Source organism: Lycorma delicatula, chromosome 1 (genome assembly GCF_047948215.1).
Source record: "Lycorma delicatula isolate Av1 chromosome 1, ASM4794821v1, whole genome shotgun sequence".
Classification (NCBI taxonomy): domain Eukaryota; kingdom Metazoa; phylum Arthropoda; class Insecta; order Hemiptera; family Fulgoridae; genus Lycorma; species Lycorma delicatula.
This window is the reverse complement of record NC_134455.1, coordinates 85,254,704-85,274,665: the sequence shown is the minus strand read 5'-3', so window position 1 is coordinate 85,274,665 and position 19,962 is coordinate 85,254,704. Positions and strand designations below refer to the sequence as shown.

The window sequence follows — 19,962 nt, the reverse complement described above, 5'->3', positions numbered from 1 at the left end:
CTTGTGAAAAATACTTGACAAGAGAAAAAGTATATCATAGTGCATCTAACAGGAATATTTTTAAGTAATATATATTTGCAAACGAATTTATAATTTAATAACTTGCTTCATACTAATGATTAATTGTCATACATGATAATGGTTTATTCTTACAGAATTTTTTATTTTACTTTCTGTTAACTGAGTAATAAAATTTCATTACTAAAAGTTGGCAAATATATATATATATATATATATATATATATATATATATATATATATATATATATCCTTTTATAAAGAATAATCTTTGGAAGTAAAACTTATCGCAAAAGATATTGTAAAAAATATATCATTTAAGTAAAACATAAATAAAATATAACATTTAAAATCCAATCCTTTTTCTTAAATTTCAGGATTTTTTTTATAATTTTTCTCTTCATGCGTTTTATTAAATTCAATAATTTACTTCAGTCAGGAACAGTTATTTTTAAAAGTAGATCAAAAAACTAATGCATTAATTTTAAATAACTGAATCAGAAAATTTTTATAATTTTAAGTAACCATTATTACGACAGGAACAAATTAATAAATCTTTTAAAGTAGCTGCAATGTTAAGTAATTTGAATTAAATGACGATGTTCTGTAATAACCATATTATAAGACAAGCGATTAATCATATTTTTACGAATATAAAAGTAAGCGAAGCTTTTACCCATATATTTATTTACAAATGTCACTTATCCACAATATAATATGGACTGTTTTTTCAATACTGTTCATAAACGCTAAAATTATGAATACAATAAGATCATCCCAAATGTTCACCGTCAGACTGGAAAGTATGGAAAGCCTGGGCAATTCTTAGCCGGGTGCACAGGGCTGTCTCTGAGATGTGTGCTGAGAGTACAGGACAATCTCACAGGAGTAATGGCCGGACTTGAAGCCTTGTAATACCTCGTTTGGAAGAGACAGGAAATTTGCAGGGGGCAAGTGAGGCAGATGTGCAGGCATAGCTTATCCGCAGATGGCAGAAGATATCAATGAAAACAATTGATGGATCAATTGAAAACACAGAGAACTGGGGTATGAGTTGACCCAGTTCCTTACCGGTGACGGAACCATACTTGTGCGCATGGACTTTAAGACTGTGGAATGCGTCTATTGCGGAGAAGAGAATACCGCAGAACATAGGTATTCGCGGGCGATCGGTTTCTGCATCACAGTGAAGTGTGCTAGATATCATGGGGACTCTGCAGCGAACCAAACGGGTGTGGGATGCGGTGACTATGATATTAGTGAAGATTTTCCGTATGAAGATGGCGGAAGAAGTACAGAGGTGAATAATTCCACCTGAGTCTTCCACAAGGGGATGTGTTCATGTTAATACAGGTCCGACCTCAAGGTGGTAGTGTAATAGAAAACGAAAGAAAAAAAGAATTTTTTTACCGTTACTATGAAGCAAATTATTAAGCTTCTAACTAGTCAGCCTTTTGAAACGAGCAAAGATAATTTTTTCCCGTTAATATTCAGTGTAATTGATAAGAATAATTTCTTCTGTAGTAACTAGTTATGATGGAATGTTTGATTAGACGGGTGAACAGCGTAAGTTTGCTTTAAACCTTTCTGCAAAGTTGGTGGTAGTTTTAAGGGTGCAAAGATTATTTGGATGCGTTTCAATTGCAATCAGAATGATATGGTGTCCTCAGTCCATCTTATTAACGTCTGAGTGCAGATTTTCGATCAAACCTTAAAACATACATGTCAAAAGAATTTCTATGCAATAGTTCTTCCTATAGTAATTCAGGTTCACTTGACATCGAACATCAAAACCCGCCCGTTCAAGGGTACATCATAAGATTTACTTATAAGTGCAACCAAATTAAACTCAAATAGCACAGACATTAAAATGACCTAATCGAGTTATTCATATGAATATTGGCTCCAACTATAAATCTTATACATTTTAATTAAGATATCATTCACAATGTACTTATGATTGATTAATCACATTTCCACTTTTGTAGATATCACGCGGGCGCGCGCACACATACACACACACACACAAAGAGAAAGAGAGAGAGAGAGAGAGAGAGAGAGACACACACACACACACATGAAATCTTTAAAAACGGTTTTTACCAACTAAAAAATAATTTTCATGAAAAAAAAATTTTCGTAATTTGTTAGAAATCATTATTATTATACTTACATATTTTATCAACTGAAAATTAATATTTTCTGTATTTAAAAATGCTGAAAACTAAGTTGTATTTCTGGCACTGATTATTTACTCTTATGTAGTAATATCTGAAAAAAAAGTTTAAAAAATTGATATTTGTTACTTATTTCCATTACCTCACCGCCAAAAAAACTTTTTGATTTTTCTACTTTTACTACGTTAAATGGAAAAAATTAAAAAGATTTCACTGAAAAACGTACAACCAATTAAAAATTACCAAAGATTGTTTTTGGGAGTGAGGAGATGAATTACGATGAAATTTTATTGTACTATTATAATTACGAGTTTATTGTTTAAACTTTCAACAATATTAAACATTTAAATTAATCAAAAAAATTTTTAAATTCAACAATCTCGGTATTTTAAAACTTTTATCGGCTCCCACCCACAATATTGCTTCCAAAGTCTTTTATTTGGGTCGTTTGCAATGATATTAAAAGTTGTAATGCTTAGGAAAACATAATAACAATTCGGCTAAAAAGTATGTAATAAATAAAAAGACAATTTTTTCCAATTTTTGGAAAAGGGAAAGAATTTTGGGGCAAATTAAAAAATAAATGTTATGATAAGCATGCTCGCACGTACTGATCTTAATATAAAGTTGGGTTATGGTTGTAAAATTATGAGAAAATTGAGACAAAGAAAATTGAGACAAGAAACCCCTCTTGGAATTGTTGACCCCAAAACGTTTACCAATAAATTGTCCCAAACACACAAGTCTGAGCCACATTTCATCAAAATCTGTTTATCCAGTCAAAAGTTATTAAGATTAAAAAACGACAACGCAATTCATACTTATGTACGAAAATTATTCCCAAATTTTTTTTTGTTTTTTGGAGTCCACGGGACATGAAATTTCAATAATGAAAAATAAATCCACACCCATTTTTTGATTGATTACCACACTTTTCTTCTTGCACCATAGTTATAGAGTTTTGATGCCAGGAAAGTAAATATAATATGTTAAAATATGTTGTATAGTTTTATTATTATTATTATTATTACCATCATTCACATAATTTTAACTATTATTGTACCTTTACTATTAATGTATCTTAGAAAAAGTCATTTTAAATAAATCACTGAGAGCCATTAGCATAGCTTCGTAATAATAATTCTGTAAAAGTGGATCTATATGTTGTGTCAAAACGTAAGGATAACAGATAATTTATACCAGTATATATATTTTATAAATAAATTATATACTACTAAATATAAATGCCATTCAGTAGCAGTATGTTTTCTTTCAAGAAACTTTGGCCCTGATACAGTAAAGGATGGTAATGGACAGCTGCGATAGATCATAGAAGTTTATGATCAAAGAATATTAAAGGTTAAATATAACCAATAACATGATTCAAATGATAGAACAGATATAATTTTTTTTTAATTATTTTTGAATATATAAATATAATACGAAAAGTAGGTACAAATAAATATTTTTGTACAAACTAAAATACTCCAAGGAAATTATTGTTTTACTTTTAAACAAAAATAGTTAAATAAATATTGATTATTTTTAAAAACAACTTTTTTTGATGAAAATGTATGCTGCTGATCGGAAGCATGTACGGTATAGCATGTAAGTTATAATATAAGCATATATATATAATATTAGATAAAAAAAAGATTTCTCTAAAAATATTTACAACGGCGAAACAAACGTGAAGGGAGATGAACGTTTTCATTTTTAAAAAAGTTTCGCAGCTGAAATTCAAGGCTCCTGCGTTGTTTCATTCCGTTCCTTTTATTAATTTTATCACGAAACTGGTTTCTCACCTATGCGTTTTTTCTATATGGATTTTTTTTATCTAGATTTTTTTTGTTGGTTTATCCATATTTTAAATATGGTTCAAAAACTAAAAACTATAACTGTAAAATAAAACAAAAAACAGATTAAAATAAAGCCCTGCCTAAAATGTTTAAAATAATAATTTTTCAATTTTATGTTAAATTTTAATTATCTAAAGCCGAAGTCAAATTAAGCATAAGTACAAAAATAACATGATGGTAGTTGTGCCACCAACGTCTAAAAAAGTAGATTTAAAGAAAAATTGAAAACGTATTTTTTTAGTGCTTTTTATTCCGATTTATATTTATTTAAGTTAATTTTATTTTAACTAATTTCACCTCATCGGCGATTTTCAACTGAATTTGCACACATATACGCAGTTGAACACACACACACACACACATTTTTAATTTACGTTAAAGTTACGCAAATATTTCGTCTGATGTGAGCAGAAGATATTTTTAATTATTTCAAAAATGTTTATTTGAACAGACGAAGCTAAAAGGAATTTTATATCCAAATTTCAATTTTTTTGGCGTTTTCCCCATAAAATTGCAAAAGATCACTTCTAAAAAAAGGTAAAAAAGACAAATTAAAAAAAAAATATGCAAATTAATAATACCCATTCTGCATAATTTGTTTTTACTGACTTTTCGAAGGAAAGTACGGTGTTACTTTCGGTCGCACGGTTTGAGTGGGGGGTGAATTGAATTTTATTTACGTTTTGAGGTTTGAGAAGTACGAAAATACCACTCACTTAAAATGTAATTCCCTTTTATCTTTATATATATAGTTCTCCTGTTCGTATGTATGTGACTCCTCCTAAACGGCTGGACTGATTTTGATGAAATTTTGTGTGTGTGATTAAGTTGATTCGAGAATGAAGTAGATTCACAATTTGATCCGATGGAAAATGTTCTTTTAATTAATTTATTTATTTATATGTTGTTGTTGATCTTGGGATGGTTAAGGTTCACAATTGGATCCGGTTGGCAGCGCTACGATCGCGTTTTAGAAATTAAAAAGAAAATTTTGGCATATCAGTCAGACCCGATAGTTGGTGCTGCGTTCGGATTCTAGGAAATTTTTTTTCATTTTGTTGCTTTTTCGTATCAGTTACTTGCATTGTAGCTTAGGGTTGTTATTACATTAAAATTCGTATTTTTAACGGACTACTATGTTTAGAGAGTAGTTTGAATTAAATCCGATATGTAGTGCAGTTCTGACAATTGGATTTATTTACATTCTGACTTTTATAAAGTGAAAGGTTAAATTTTGTGAAGTTTTTAATGTTCAGTTTTTTAAGGTTTTATGAAACTTTCAATTGTGTTCATTTAATCTGTATGTATACTCAAATCTAGCAAAACCGAAGCATTGCCGAGTCTGCTAGAATTACGCGCTTATTGAGAATAATATATTATATTATTATTGAAATAATGTTTTAAAGTGTAATTAAAAAATATATATTGTGCAAATTTGTAAGAAGCAGTATTGAAGTGAGTATTTTACATGACTTTTCATGAATTTTAATGATGTATACAAGTGCATTCAATAACAATCAACTTAACCAACAAATTTAAACTGTCAGTTCTCATTTGATTCTATGCAACTTATGAAGTATTGAACGGCTCTTTGAAAATAAAATGTAAGTTTGTAAAATAAATTATAACATTTATAAAATTAAAATATAAGCTACTTGTAATAATTACAGTTTAAAGTATATTTAAAAAATTGAATTTATAATTTTTGTAGCTGATTAATTTTATAAAAAAATTACAAAAACTGTTTTTAATTTACTATTATCTAAAATTTGGTAAAATAGAGAATGTTAAAATAAAGAATGAGAAAATTTTCTACTAAAATTTTAACTACCTCGCTTTTTTTACAGTGCTTTAATTTTTTTGTTAATTGATTAATCTATCACTTGGTTATGAAACTTCAAAATTATTAAATAAAAATAAAAAAAATGTAAGAGGTACTTTTTTAGAATGATCTTGAGTGAAAATTAGCAGTAATGTGGATGAAAATTTATAAATTACACTAATTATTAATTTTACGACGTTCAGATTTTTTAATTCAATTTTCATCAGTCATCTCAATATTTAGTAAAAATAAATAATAACCATTCGACACATAATTAATTAATAAGCCCATTACAATAATAAAACAATCACAAACTGATAATAATCATACTAATTAGTCATATTAATGAAATTTCGTCCACATAAGTTACTTATATTTATGTGTTGTGTATTTGTTACAGAACAATGCCGCGTCAGGACAACGTCTGTCGGGTCCGCTAGTGTATATATATATATATATATATATATATATATATATAAACTAAATAAGTTAAAAAATTATCCAAATTAATAGAAAATTTTCTAATGCAATTCATTAAGTCAACAACCAAACAAACAAAATAACAAAAGCAATGATAACATTTTTAGTAGTGGGGTTTTGGTTTTTATTAGATTAGGTGGTGGGGGGTTTATAAGTGTTTGCTGGTGTTGTGTTTTGTCATTTGTGGTTTGTCTTGATAAAGTCCTACATCTTCGACGAAACGTCGAGGTTTTTCTTTTGTTTGTTTGGTTGTTGACCTAATGAATTGCATTAGAAAATATTTCTATTAATATGGATAATTTGATAACTTATTAAGTTTTTTTATATTTCTCTAACCAAAGAATAGAGTTTAATTGTTATTTTATATATATGTATATGCATGTATAGAGAGAGGAAGAGAGTGAGAGAGAGAGAGAGAGAGAGGAACCTATGTATAAAATTTGTAGCTCGAAAATCTCCAAAACTACTAGATAAATTTCATTGAAAATTAAAAGTGCTATAGTAGTCCTTAGATTGTTAGCTCTGCGGAGAATGGCTGAGGGAGTGTGACGCTGTTATTATAGATGTATAGATAGTACAGCAACCGGGATGGCTAGGGGTCCGCCTGGGTGCTTACTTCACCAAGATAGGAATTTTGGCATCGAGCCCCAGTTAGTTGAGATATTCATTGTTAGGATGAGATGGATGTATGGAGAACTCTTTGCTGGAGCTGTGGTGCGGGAGGATGTAGGCATTGACCTCGCTCCAGAAAGTGGACCAGAGCAAAGAGAGATAGGGTATGTTTTCATTACAGGTTATTCAGTCTGTGAATCTGTTTCTTGATTTTTAATTATATCAAGAGGACTTTGAGTAAATAGAATTGTAGGACAAATTTGTCGTTGCTGCAATCAACACGTTTGTTGGTATGAGGATATAGTATTTTTGATGTATAGAGACTCAATCAAATAATGATCTGAGTGCGTAGTCTAATTGAAGTTACATACAGGAAGAATTTTAGTGTAAAATCTTCGATTTTAGAGGAAGGCAGGGGGATCGCGGTTCCACGAATCGGTTAATTTGATGGTTGAGGATTGTGAGTTATGATAGATAGTCGTGGTTGGAAGAGACCATACAAAGGCGATAGTAAGTTGTGTAAATGTAATGATAGAAATGTCTATCGATGCATATGCAACGATGGCATCCTGAAAAGAGGCCAAACTGATCACTGTTTTGTTAAGTTTAGAGGATCTAAAAGACGACCTCGGTAAACCCATCAGGGCTTAGGAACCGATGAGATGGCGTGGCGACCGGAATCGTTACAAGGCGGATGAGTGTCTTTCCCTACGAGGATATGGATGTAATAAAAAGTGTACCTGAAGTTGTGCATGTGAAAATTTGATGAAGATTTGTTGACACATTCTTGAGTTACGCTCAATTTAAGATCGACAATAGACAACATAAACTCAATTTGAGGTTATGTTGACTGTCTGGTAGTGTATTTTTCATATACGCTTATGTATGAGATAAGTCACAGTAATGTGTGAGTTGAAAAGTGATGCTTGTGGTTAGGGTTTATTCGTTAATTGAACACATGTAGTGCGTCGTACTCTGAAAATCAGTGCGTTTGTGACTTGGAAATAGTTAGGACGTCGGAAATGAAAAGTCAGTCTTCCTGTGTAGGACTGCAAAAGTTTTTTAAAATTGTTAAAAAGGTTGAATTAAAAATAAATGAAAGGTTTTTTCTTCAACTAAGTATGTATGTTGTCATAAACTAATGGTTTTAGGCGGTCTAACATGGGCTACGAATCACATCTGATAATTTCATAAGAATTTACAACAGTAATAACTACTCCATGTTAAGTTTACTAAGGGGAAATAAGAAATGGTTTTTAATGGTTTAATGGTTTTTTTAGTAAACCAAATAAAACACCTTTATATCAAAATATCAAGCTCTTTAAAATATAATATTAAGTCTTACAAGCGACAATTTCATTCTATTTAATAAACAGAGGTGTATAATGAACACCATTACTCTCAGAGAAAGCAAATATCACCCGTCCGTTTATCCCCTAGTTGTTTTATAAGCGTCACATCCGTTAGAAACATTGAGGTACACCATGTAGAACAGCACTTTCTGAGAAAGGGTAGAGAAATAATTATTAACGTGCAGTTTTCAATCAGTAGGGACAACATCACATAGGTATTAAATTAAGAAAAAAATTAATTCTATCAACACAAAGAATAAGGCATAAAAGTCACCATGTGCAAACAAATTTACTGACAGCAGAATACTAATTCGAAATGGATTAAATATTCATTACTTTATTATAAACAATTTTTAATAAGCAATATGCAAATCTGCTGGAGATATAATACAGGTGTTCAAAACAAATGTTAAAAGAATGCTGTGACAACAGTGCTGCGAATATGTTTAATCTAAAGTTGATATTAAAATCAGTTCAACAGAAATTAATAGAAATAACCATTTACCATAACTGAGCTAATAGCTGGATGTAAAAAATTAACAAGAAACCTGGTTGCAGGAAAGTCCATGTTGCAATCTATCTTTATTAAATTATGTCAGCATATCTATCGAATTAGTAAATAAATTATTATTATTGTTATGAAAAAATATAAAGGAGGAAACATATATAATTTCTGATGACAAGTTCGCTAGCTTTAAAATAGCTTCAGTGGTACTAAATAATACGTAAGGAATTCAAACATTTTAGAGATTTTTTTTTGTTTATATTTCAAATTGGCGTGAATTCAGTTTCATTTGTAAAATTTGATGCTTAACAAACGGAAAATAATGATTGTTTAGATACGTACTCTGTTCTAAACTATCTTTATTAATTTCATAGTATTACCAAATATTATTCAACCGACTATCCTAAAATAAAAAGGCAATTTAACCTGTGTGTTTATACTTTTCCGTCTCTAGATGGCGCTGTAGTAGAGCTATAGGTCCAGAAGAGACAGTATTGTAACGGTCCAATTTGGGCATGAAATATCGGAATCTTGATGTTTTGACACCTAAGGAACGCCAAAAAACCGGATGGATATTTTACGGATGTTAATGTTCGCATGTACGTGTGTGTGTGTGTTCGGTGTTGATCTCTAAATCACCTTAAATCTCCAGAACTACTGCACCGATTTTTACCAAACTTGGTCAGATTACATGTATATATGGGGCATTGATGCCATTAAATTCTCAACTTTGGTCAAGGGAGTAAGGCTTTAAAGTAAGGTCACCCTCAATATCTCATAATTTTTCATAATTAAGGCCGTTTTTTAAAAAATAACAATATTTACAACAACAAAAAATTGTACGTTCATCTGTGACGTCACAGGTGAACGGTAGAATTAAATAAATGAATAATATTTAAACTGTAAAAAAGTAATTCGGTCTGGCTGGGTCTCGAAATCGATCACCCGGTTGACTCGGTACCTGATGTGTTAAGCCTCGCGGCTTCACCGGTCTCCGACTGTACAATCGAAATTTGTTCTATGTAAGTTGTGAAATTACATTAGTTTAGTTAATACTGACCGTCGCCGCTAGTATCATCACACCCGCGCGAATTAAATACGGTATACGCGCGCGCTTTAGTTAGAATCTTTGAATTAAATAAACAAAAAAAATATTACATTTAAATAAAATGATACAAATTTTTAATTAAGTTGTGTTTGTATTATGTGTGTGTAAGTCTTGCATCGGAAACAACCAGCAGTTGCAGCACTTTCCCAGAACGCGGCTTTAGCCGAGTGACGGGAAACGCAGCTAGATAGGTCACGTGGCTAAAGCCGCGTTCCGGTAAAGTCCTCCAACTGTGTTGTCATATTTTAATCGATATTCAAGACTCATATTCATCAAATAGATTACTTTCAAAGACTCTACTAACTTTATCCTCTAAGGAAGGTCCTCCAGTAATCCTATAGTTGTTTTCCCAAATAGTCGTAAGTTGGAGATTAAAAAAAAAATTAAATGTCTTACACAGACAATTTGAAGATATTTTAATGTTGCTTTTCTCGTCGCAAAATAAAAAGTAAAAGAATTTTTCAGCTTAATTTCATTTATACTCAATCACCAAAAGAATAACTAGTTTTTAATGAAAAACTACCACATAATTTTTTGGATTCCTTATTTAATAAATATTAATTTTAAGGCAATAAATAATAATCACCAACAATACTTAATAATATTATGGTTTTTGATTCAGGAAAATCAGCAATTAGTGTTCGAGAAACAATTTGGGCACATATTAAAGATAGACAAACATGTATGTATGACTAATCGACGTGAAGTCCTGACTACTGTTTATCACTTCATCCGTTTTGACTTTATGATTCAGTTACGGCCAAATGGATTTTCCACTTTTTAAAATGGAACGACGTATTTAATGCAATTCTTCATAACAATTTTCCATTTCAAAATGAAATGCTACATTTTTTTTTGTGGCAGTACAAGGGAAGTGTGGTGGTGAATGAAAGATTCCACTGCTGAGTAAATAAATGATCATTCTTAACTCTTGACGCAATATTTTCTCCTAACACCAACCCTAGATTTTCAATCTGTTACTCAATGGCTACGCCTACGATACGTCAGTTTTTAGGTTTACTCCCATTTATAAGTCTAATAATTGTCTTTTTTTATTTTTCCTCTTAATATATAGTGGCTTTTTTAATAAAATAATAAATACTTAATATAGTGCGATCATTTTAACGTGTACTACGTGCATATCTTGAACAGCCTCCAAGGAAATGTTTGCTTAAATTATCATCGCAGACAGGAATATCGTATGGGAGTGCACAAAAGGCCACAAAGAAATTAGGTCTACATGCATACTGATTACACTGCATACACGAACTGAAACCCTCAGATACTATTAAAAGAATAAGATACTGCTACTGGTTTATCAACCAGAAGGAAAGTATGGGATGGGCATACTGGATAATGTGTTTTTTTGGTATGCGGCGTATTTTCACATTAGCGGTTACATCAATAATAAGAACAATAGATATTGGTTTACACAAATCGACACATCTTACATGATTCGCAGAACACATCTTACTGCACTCACAGAACCTCCGTTAAAGCCACTACTGGCTAGGAACGGAGGGGGTGATGTAGCGACCGGAACGCTACGAGGCGGGATCTTCTCCCCTCGGGGGGGAATCGAGATGCACTCACAGAAGGGAGGGGTTTGGTGTGCAATTTATCGACCATGAATAGGGAGTTCGATCTTATTTTACGAAACCCTAGACAATCCGGCATCCCAGGATATAAATTATGCAATTTGTTGTTCTTCTCCAAACTGATGAACGCTAATGTTACCTGCAAAAAGACGGGTAACCTGTCTTACATCCAGAATCACAAAGGAATTTTGGAAGAAAGTTTTGGTAATCGAAAGATCTCAAAAGGTCTGTGACTCTCTAGTTCCCCCGACATCGTACCAGACTTCTTTCTCTGGAGTATTTTGAAAGGACAAAGTACATCGAACAAACCCATGAACTCTACCCCTGGAGCGATCGATTTCTGCAGAGATTAATTCCATTAGCCCTGATTTTCTACGAAGGGTGTCAAAAATTATGGTGCGAAGGTTCGAACCTGCCTTCAGGAAATGCAGGACATTTCTAACACTTGCTGTAAGATCACTTGTGCATAACTACATTCCATTTACCAAATAAAATATGAGTGTCTCTGAGTCCATAGTGGAATTATATTGTATAGTATTATGATGGACACGATAAAATGATCGACTGTATTCATTTTTTATCATTTTCGATAAACCATCTTTAACGAAGAACTTGTTTTTCGTTTAGGCCATGTATGGACCACTTCAAAATAATTTGTCCTAGCGTTGTTCCATATTTGAATAATAATTAGTATAATTCGAATCATTTCTTTATATTTTCTTCAATCTCCTTTTCACGACTGTCTTCTTTTACTATTTATTTTAAAGTATATTTTTCTGTACTCTGATCTCTTAGAAATCCTTATTTCCTTCAATCCAATTTATAATTGTTTTTTTCATTCAGCAGAAATCAGTTAATTATTTTCGGTATACTATTATTACTCATTCTAAAGATGTGACCAAAGACATAATTTTTTTCTATTACTTTTTTTGAATGCTGATATTATTTTAATATTGAGGCCAAGCATTTCTTCTTTTTTTGTGAATCTTCTATTTCAACTTTCACATTTACGGCATATAAATTTATGTTCGAATTTCAGTATTACAGTGTATGATTTTAATACTTTAAAGAAAAAAGCTGACAATAAAGATGTAATTCTTCCCTGGCACTGGTTATTTATTCTTATATAATGGAAAAATAATTATACATAGAAAAGTTACCTACAATTTCTTTTTTGGTATGGGTAGTCACTTATGATGAAGTTTTACTGGAAAATTATCATTATATGTTTAAATAGACTAAAATAAATTTTAAAAATTCAAATAATTGGTATTGTTTTCTGCTTCCCCCTTCAAAATCACCCTCCATGAATTTTTTTTATGTTTCCATGTTTAATCATTTTCTACATCTACTATGTTAAATGGAAGAGAAAACAAAATATTACAGTAATAAATGTATAGCCAATAAAATATTACTTAAAATTTATTTTTTGGGGATGAAAAGGTGAACTATGATGAACTTTAATAGTAGTATTATTACTTTTAATAATATTAAAAGCTTAAATTAACCAATAAATGTTTTGAGAAACTCAAAAAAAATCTATATTTTTAAAGTTAAATTGGCTCCCCTACCATAAATATTGCTCGCAAATTACTTTTTACTTACTTGTACGAAGTAAAGGAAATATTGTAATCGCGAAAAATTTCGTTTTCAGATTTCAATGGAAATATCCATTTCGACCATCCCTGAATCCATTTTGACTAGTTTCGGCGTGACTCTGCATGTATGTATCTCGCGTAACTCAAAAAACGATTAGCAAATTACCAAATTTTCCTTCTTTTATCATAGCTCTAGAATAATGCTGCTAAGAAAGTAATATTTAATAAGAGAAACAACAAAATATTAATTAGGAAAGTAAAAGTAGGAGTATAATATAAATACCTGCTCGACAATCATCCGGTTTCCTTGAAAAGAGTGTTTGCGATGTTGAGAATAAGTGAGATTATTTTTTGTACATTGACAAAACCTTCCACAATCTTTACGATCAACATTACTATTTAGTATTTTTTTTTTTTTTTTTTTTTTTTTTTTTATAGTTTTCAGTTTAATTCATTAAATTTCGTTATAGCCTATATTTGTTAAATTAAGCGTAAAATTATCTAATTTAGGACCATTCGGTACTAAAATCATCACACTGAAACTTTTTTTTAACTGAAATGTTTTATTGAACATTTTTAATGGTGGATACATATAAATAATTACTCACTACAGAATGATCCGTATAAAAAAAAATTGAAGGAAAAAAGAAGGAATCAAGGAAAGCGAGATAATAAAATCTGGAAAAGGGAATATGAAAGCAAATAGAAATTGATATATTTCTTGTGTAACATTTTAATAAGAGCTAATTTCTAGTAATAAGGAAACTATGTAGGTCACTATAAAATATTTTTGATTAGTATAGGTTACTATTTTATTCTATATGATGAAAAATATTAATATAAAGTATAAATAAATCCAACTTATACATTAACCAATACGTACAAGTATACATATATATATATATATATATATATATATATATATATATATGTATATATATATATTCTAATGGTGAAAAGGCTACATAATTTACGTCATTCATTAATATGAATAAGAAAAAACAAGTAATATATAGGATCTACAATATTATACTACAAGCTGAATAAATAAAACTGTAAGCAGTATTTCTGCTGAAGATAATAATTCAAGGGGCTCATAACATTTATTACCAACCAGAAATATCAAGTTCTCTACTTAAACAAATCACTGAAATTACTTTTATTATATTTTATAGGTTACTTGAAACGGACGAATGAGAAAGATAAATAAATAATTTTTACACATAAAGATATAAATTTTACATGGAAACGAAAACTTTCCCTGCCCATATTTTTATTATTATTATTATTTTTTAGTTATTTTTATCAGAAGATTTCACACGGTTATGATGTACAGAAGAAACCAATCAAGGCTCTTTGCTTATAATAAATAAATAAATGAATGTGTGTGTGCTTCTTTGAAGTTTTAATGCAACTGTTTATTAACCTTGCACCATTTAACATTGTTTGAAATAAAATTAATCGCTATAAGTAGTGGGTGGTATTCAATGAGATGAACTGCATTTACATCAATTTATATTACGCTTTAATATACATAATAACGAGAATAAAAACTTAAATAATTTTCTTTGTTATACATGCAATTTATATAAGTCGTGTCAGGTGAAAAAAGACATATTCGTAAAGGTTAAAGATAGTATGATTATAATTACAAAAAAGTTTGTCCTTTTTAATTTTTACTATTTTGACAAGGATTTTTAAGCATTTAGTTTTTGACCTGTTCATCTTTACGTACCAATAATAAAAATAGTCTTATATAAATATATATATTGCATACACCTACGCCATACACTTACGCGCAGCAGGTATTATTTTTTGGCAATAAAATGTACTTAGTTTTATATATATATATTTTTTTTTTCTGTTCCTTGTAACACTTACCTTTAATAAAATTTAGCTTGCTTAAAATAATTTATGTAATGTATTATAAGTGCATTGATATAATTCACCTGCAGGGTTATAAAAATTAAAATCAATATAAATTTTTAAAATGATTTGACCTTTATTACATAAACAACTTAACAAAATCAATTAATTACAGATATTATGCAGATGACGACATTAATTTTTCAATGCTATAACGTCATTCAATGAAATTTTGAAGGTATACAAGTTATAGTTAAAATTATTATTTCTATTATTGTTACTAATAACCAGTATTAACTTGTACCGCTAGAAGTTGATTTTTTTAAATACTAAAAACTAAAAAAACACTTTAAACAAATTATATAATATAAATATTTTAATCATGTTAATTATGTAACCAAAGAATCCTGCCCTGTATATATATTTTTTAGTCATTAAACTTCCTCCATTCTGAAATGTCACAATCAACAAATTTTAAATTATATTTAAAAATTAAGCACGATGTAACCAAATTAAAATTAAAAATTTCTTGCGCAGTTCTATCCAAGAAGACTGATTTTTCGTTATTTTGATTCCTTTTGCCCCGCTCAAATACAAAACCAGTCATGATGACCCTTAAAGTAGGTAACGTTACATGAAGGGGTCAAACAATTTTGCTAACAGATATCGCAAATTAAGAAATGTCAACGTTCTAACTTGCAGCAGCATAACGAACCACGCTTTTAACATGTCCTGCTTAAATTTAATCGACATTAAATTGAGCGTAAATCAAGAGCGACTCAATAAATCTTCATCGAACTTTCACATGCCTTCAGATACCCTACTACAGCATATTTAAATTTCAGTGAAATTGGTCCAGTAGTTTGGAGATTTTCGAGCCACAAAATGTTATATATAGCCCTATGCAGAGTGTGTCACGAAGTTCTCCCGAGCTTTCATAACCTATTCTAATCGTGAAAATAATGGAAAACGTTCATATAAACATATGTTCCCTAAAATGCTTAGTTTGCGAGTTACAGCTAGTGAAAGATATCGCTCAGATTTCAGCTACCTCGGTGAAATGAGGTCGTACAGAAATTTTTAGGACGTTAATTAAGTGGTTGAATTAGTGATTACTTATAGGTTTGACATGAAAAATAGAATAAAATAGGTCCCAGAACCGTATGTGCAGTAGTTTTTGAGAAATCTGGGTTGTTAAATATTATTTAAATTAGGGTAATAAACCCCGTTTATGTTTGACGTAGAATAACTTTGTTAAAGGTTTCTGACAAATATAGTAATGTACTGTTTCTAAATAAATTTTGAATTTTTTATGTTCTATTCAATTTTTTTGACTCCATTTTGTTCAGAATTAAATTCTCTACAAGTTTAGTTTAAAGTTATATGTTTATTACCCATTTAACAAAGTTATTGTACGTCACAAACAAAAAACAGGGGTTTTTACCATAATTTATCGGTTTCACTCCAAATTTCTCAAAAAATACTGCATATACGGGAACTACTTTATTCGATTTTTTCAGGTCAAAGCCATGACAAATTATTACTTTTCCCCCTTAATTAACGTTCTAAATATTTCAGTACGACATTTCCTCGGGATAGCTGAAGTCCGAGCGAAATTTTCCACTAGCCGTAACTCGCAAAGGAAGCATTTTAGAATATATGTTTACATGATCATTTTCCATTACTTTCATGAGTAGAATAGGTTATGAAAGTCCCAGTAAAATATATAAAGAAACTGTAATTTAAGTGAATGGTATTTTCGTATTTCTCTTAATTCAAAATGTAAAGAAAATTTATTTTCATTCTCCAATCCCACAATGCAACCGAAATAATAACGTACTTTTCTTCAAAAAGTCGGTAAAAAATGTAATTCAACACGCGTATGTCAATTTCGTATTATTAGTTTTTATAACAAACGACATTATCTTCATTTATCTTGCTACAAATAAATTTAAACTATAAGTAAATATTTATGTACTCTTTCTTGACCAAATGTTGAGTAGCTACCCCACTCGAAGATTCAAGGAGTAAAGTAATTCTTGAATTATTAATTCATTTATTTTTTGAAGAGAAAGTATCCCTATTAGAATAAATCTTATGATATTTTTAGTATTTAATTAGAGGAGTAGTTTGCAACTGTTTTCAGTCATACATTACTCAGCCTAACATAAGATGAATTTAATTTCTATTGAATGTAATCGGTATTCTCATTCAGCCTTGCAATTCAATAATAGTACATCACACAAAATTGCAAAAGATACCTATCATAGCTAATCATTTATTACACATCATACACTTACAATCCACTGTAACATTATTGTTATACCCCAATCACTTACTTGAATCTATCACCAAACTTGATTTCAGATGTTTCTTCCTCCTAGTTACACATTTCATGAGCCGTAGAACAAGAAAGAATCAGTGCAGTTCAACCACATGTATTAAAAAAAAATAAATAAAAATCCCTCCTCTATGAATCAGGAGACCTTGCCGTTGGTGAGGGGGCATGAGTGCTCAGTGATACAGAGTAGCTGGACCGAAGGTGCAACCATATCGGAGAGGTATCTGTTGAGAGCCAGACTAAGGAATGATTCCTGAAAGAGGGCAGCAGCTCTTTCAGTAGTTGTTAAGTGCGTAAGTCAGGACGACTTAAACGGCCATAACAACATCACTCAGTGCTCTGAGTACTGCGCAGCTGAAACAATGGAAACTACAGCTGCTTTTTTCCAAGAAAATGTAGCTCTCTGCATTTCCATATAGCAATGATGGAGGTGCCTTCCTTGGTAAAATATTCCGGAGGTAAACTAGTCCCCCGTTCGGATCTCCGGGTGGGGACTACTAAGGAAGGGGTCACCAGAAAGTTAAAAAATAACATTATACGAGTCGGAGCGTGGAATGTTAGAAGTTCAAAAAGGTTGGTAGGTTAGAACATTTAAAAAGAAAAATGAATAAGATAAATGTAGATGTAGAAGGAATTAGTGAGGTTCGGTGGGAAGAGGAAGGCGACTTTTGGTCAGGTGATTTTAGAATAATTAACTCAACTTCAAATAATGGGCAAACAAGAGTAGGATTCGTAATGCACAAGAAGATAGGGAAGAGAGTAGAGTATTTAAAAATGCATAGCGATAGAATCATTGTAATAAGGATAAAATCAAAACCTAAACCGACAACGATTGTTAACATCTATATGCCTACAAGCGCCCATGATGATAATGAGGTAGTGTGTATACGAAGAGATTGATGAAGCAATTAAACACGTAAAAGGAGATGAAAATTTAATAAAAGTTGGAGATTGGAATGCAAGCATTGGAAAACGCAAGGAAGGAAATATAGTGGGTGAATACGGGCTGGGCAAAAGGAATGAAAGAGGGAACCGACTTATAGAGTTTTGCACGAAGTATAATTTAGTAATTGCCAACACCCAATTTAAAAATCATAATAGAAGAATATACACTTGGAAAAGCCAGGTGATACTGCAAGGTATCAGATAGATTATATCATGGTTAAGCAAAGATTTAGAAATCAACTCGTTGACTTCAATACTTACCTTCGAGCAGACATGAAGAAGACGTGATGAAGAAAGTGAAACGAACTATCGACAATTAAGAAATACTATAAACAGGCAGTGCAAACTGGCGAAAGAAGAGTGGATTAAAGAAACGTGTTCAGAAGTGGAAATGAACATTGGTAAAATAGGCGGAGCATACAGGAAAGTTAAGGAAAATTTTGGGGTACATAAATTAAAATCTAATAATGTGTTAAACAAAGATGGTACACCGATTTATAATACGAAAGGTAAAGTCGATAGGTGGGTGGAATATATTGAAGAGTTACACGGAGGAAATGAATTAGAAAATGGTGTTATAAAGGAAGAAGAGGAAGTTGAAGAGGGTGAAATGGGAGAAACAATACTGAGATCTGAATTTAAGAGAGCATTAAAAGATTTGAATGGCAGAAAGGCTCCTGGAATAGACGGAATACCTGTAGAATTACTGCGAAGTGCAGGTGAGGAAGCGATTGATATATTATACAAACTGGTGTGTAATATTTATGAAAAAGGGGAAGTTCCGTCATACTTCAAAAAAAGTGTTATAGTCATGATACCAAAGAAAGCAGGAGCAGAAAAAATGTGAAGAATACAGAACAATTAGTTTAACTAGTCATGCATCAAAAATCTTAACTACAATTCTATACAGAAGAATTGAGAGGAGAGTGGAAAAAGTATTAGAAGAGACCAATTTGGTTTCAGGAAAAGTGTAGGTACAAGGGAAGCAATTTTAGGCCGCAGATTAATAGTAGAAGGAAGATTAAAGAAAAAAAACCAACATACTTGGCATTTATACACCTAGAAAAGGCATTCGATAACGTAGACTGGAATAAAATGTTCAGCATTTAAAAAAATTACGATTCAAATAAAAAGATAGAAGAACAATTGCTAACATTTTCAGGAAGCAAACAGCAACTGTATGTGTGTTGATAGTTGAAGTTAATATAAAGTGGACTGTAGAATAAAAACACTTGAATTAAACATACTATGATACTAATAACTTTACTAATAAAAGAATATTGATACATTAGTTGGCGACTCGGCCCTATCGTATTACTAACTATCACTAACTTATTACTATATGATACAAGAATAGTTCACTCTTCTGCAGCAAGGATGCGACGCAACATACCGCCCACCAGAAATCGATATGATTCCCAACTAAATAAAATGTTCGATAATTAATTCACTTAACAAAAATAGTATAAAGACTTTAAAGAGCATTAGATAATTAAAACATTAAATGGTAATAAGCATAAGTAACATAATAATAAACTTATGTAATCTTAAAAAGAATGATAATGAGAAAATTATTAACGAATAAGAACAAAATATATAAGAAATAAACAATAATGTAGAACAAGATGATTATTTTAACATAGGTAATACGGTTATACTGTTCAATTAACATAACATTAGT

At 30.7% G+C, this 19,962-nt stretch overlaps 1 protein-coding gene across 2 annotated transcripts in view; it reads right to left on the bottom strand.

Annotated features, from left to right (window-relative positions):
• The window catches only part of LOC142318137 (uncharacterized), a 598,310-nt gene that overhangs the window by 27,587 nt on the left and 550,761 nt on the right, over positions 1-19,962 (bottom strand). Inside the window, exon 3 of one of the 2 annotated variants that reach the window (XM_075354678.1) lies at positions 2,192-2,289. The exons of the other annotated variant lie outside the window; for it this stretch is intronic. Coding sequence (XP_075210793.1) covers positions 2,276-2,289 — 14 coding nt within the window. The 3' untranslated portion in view covers positions 2,192-2,275. The remainder of the gene's footprint in view (positions 1-2,191; positions 2,290-19,962) is intronic. 2 annotated transcript variants of the gene reach the window in all.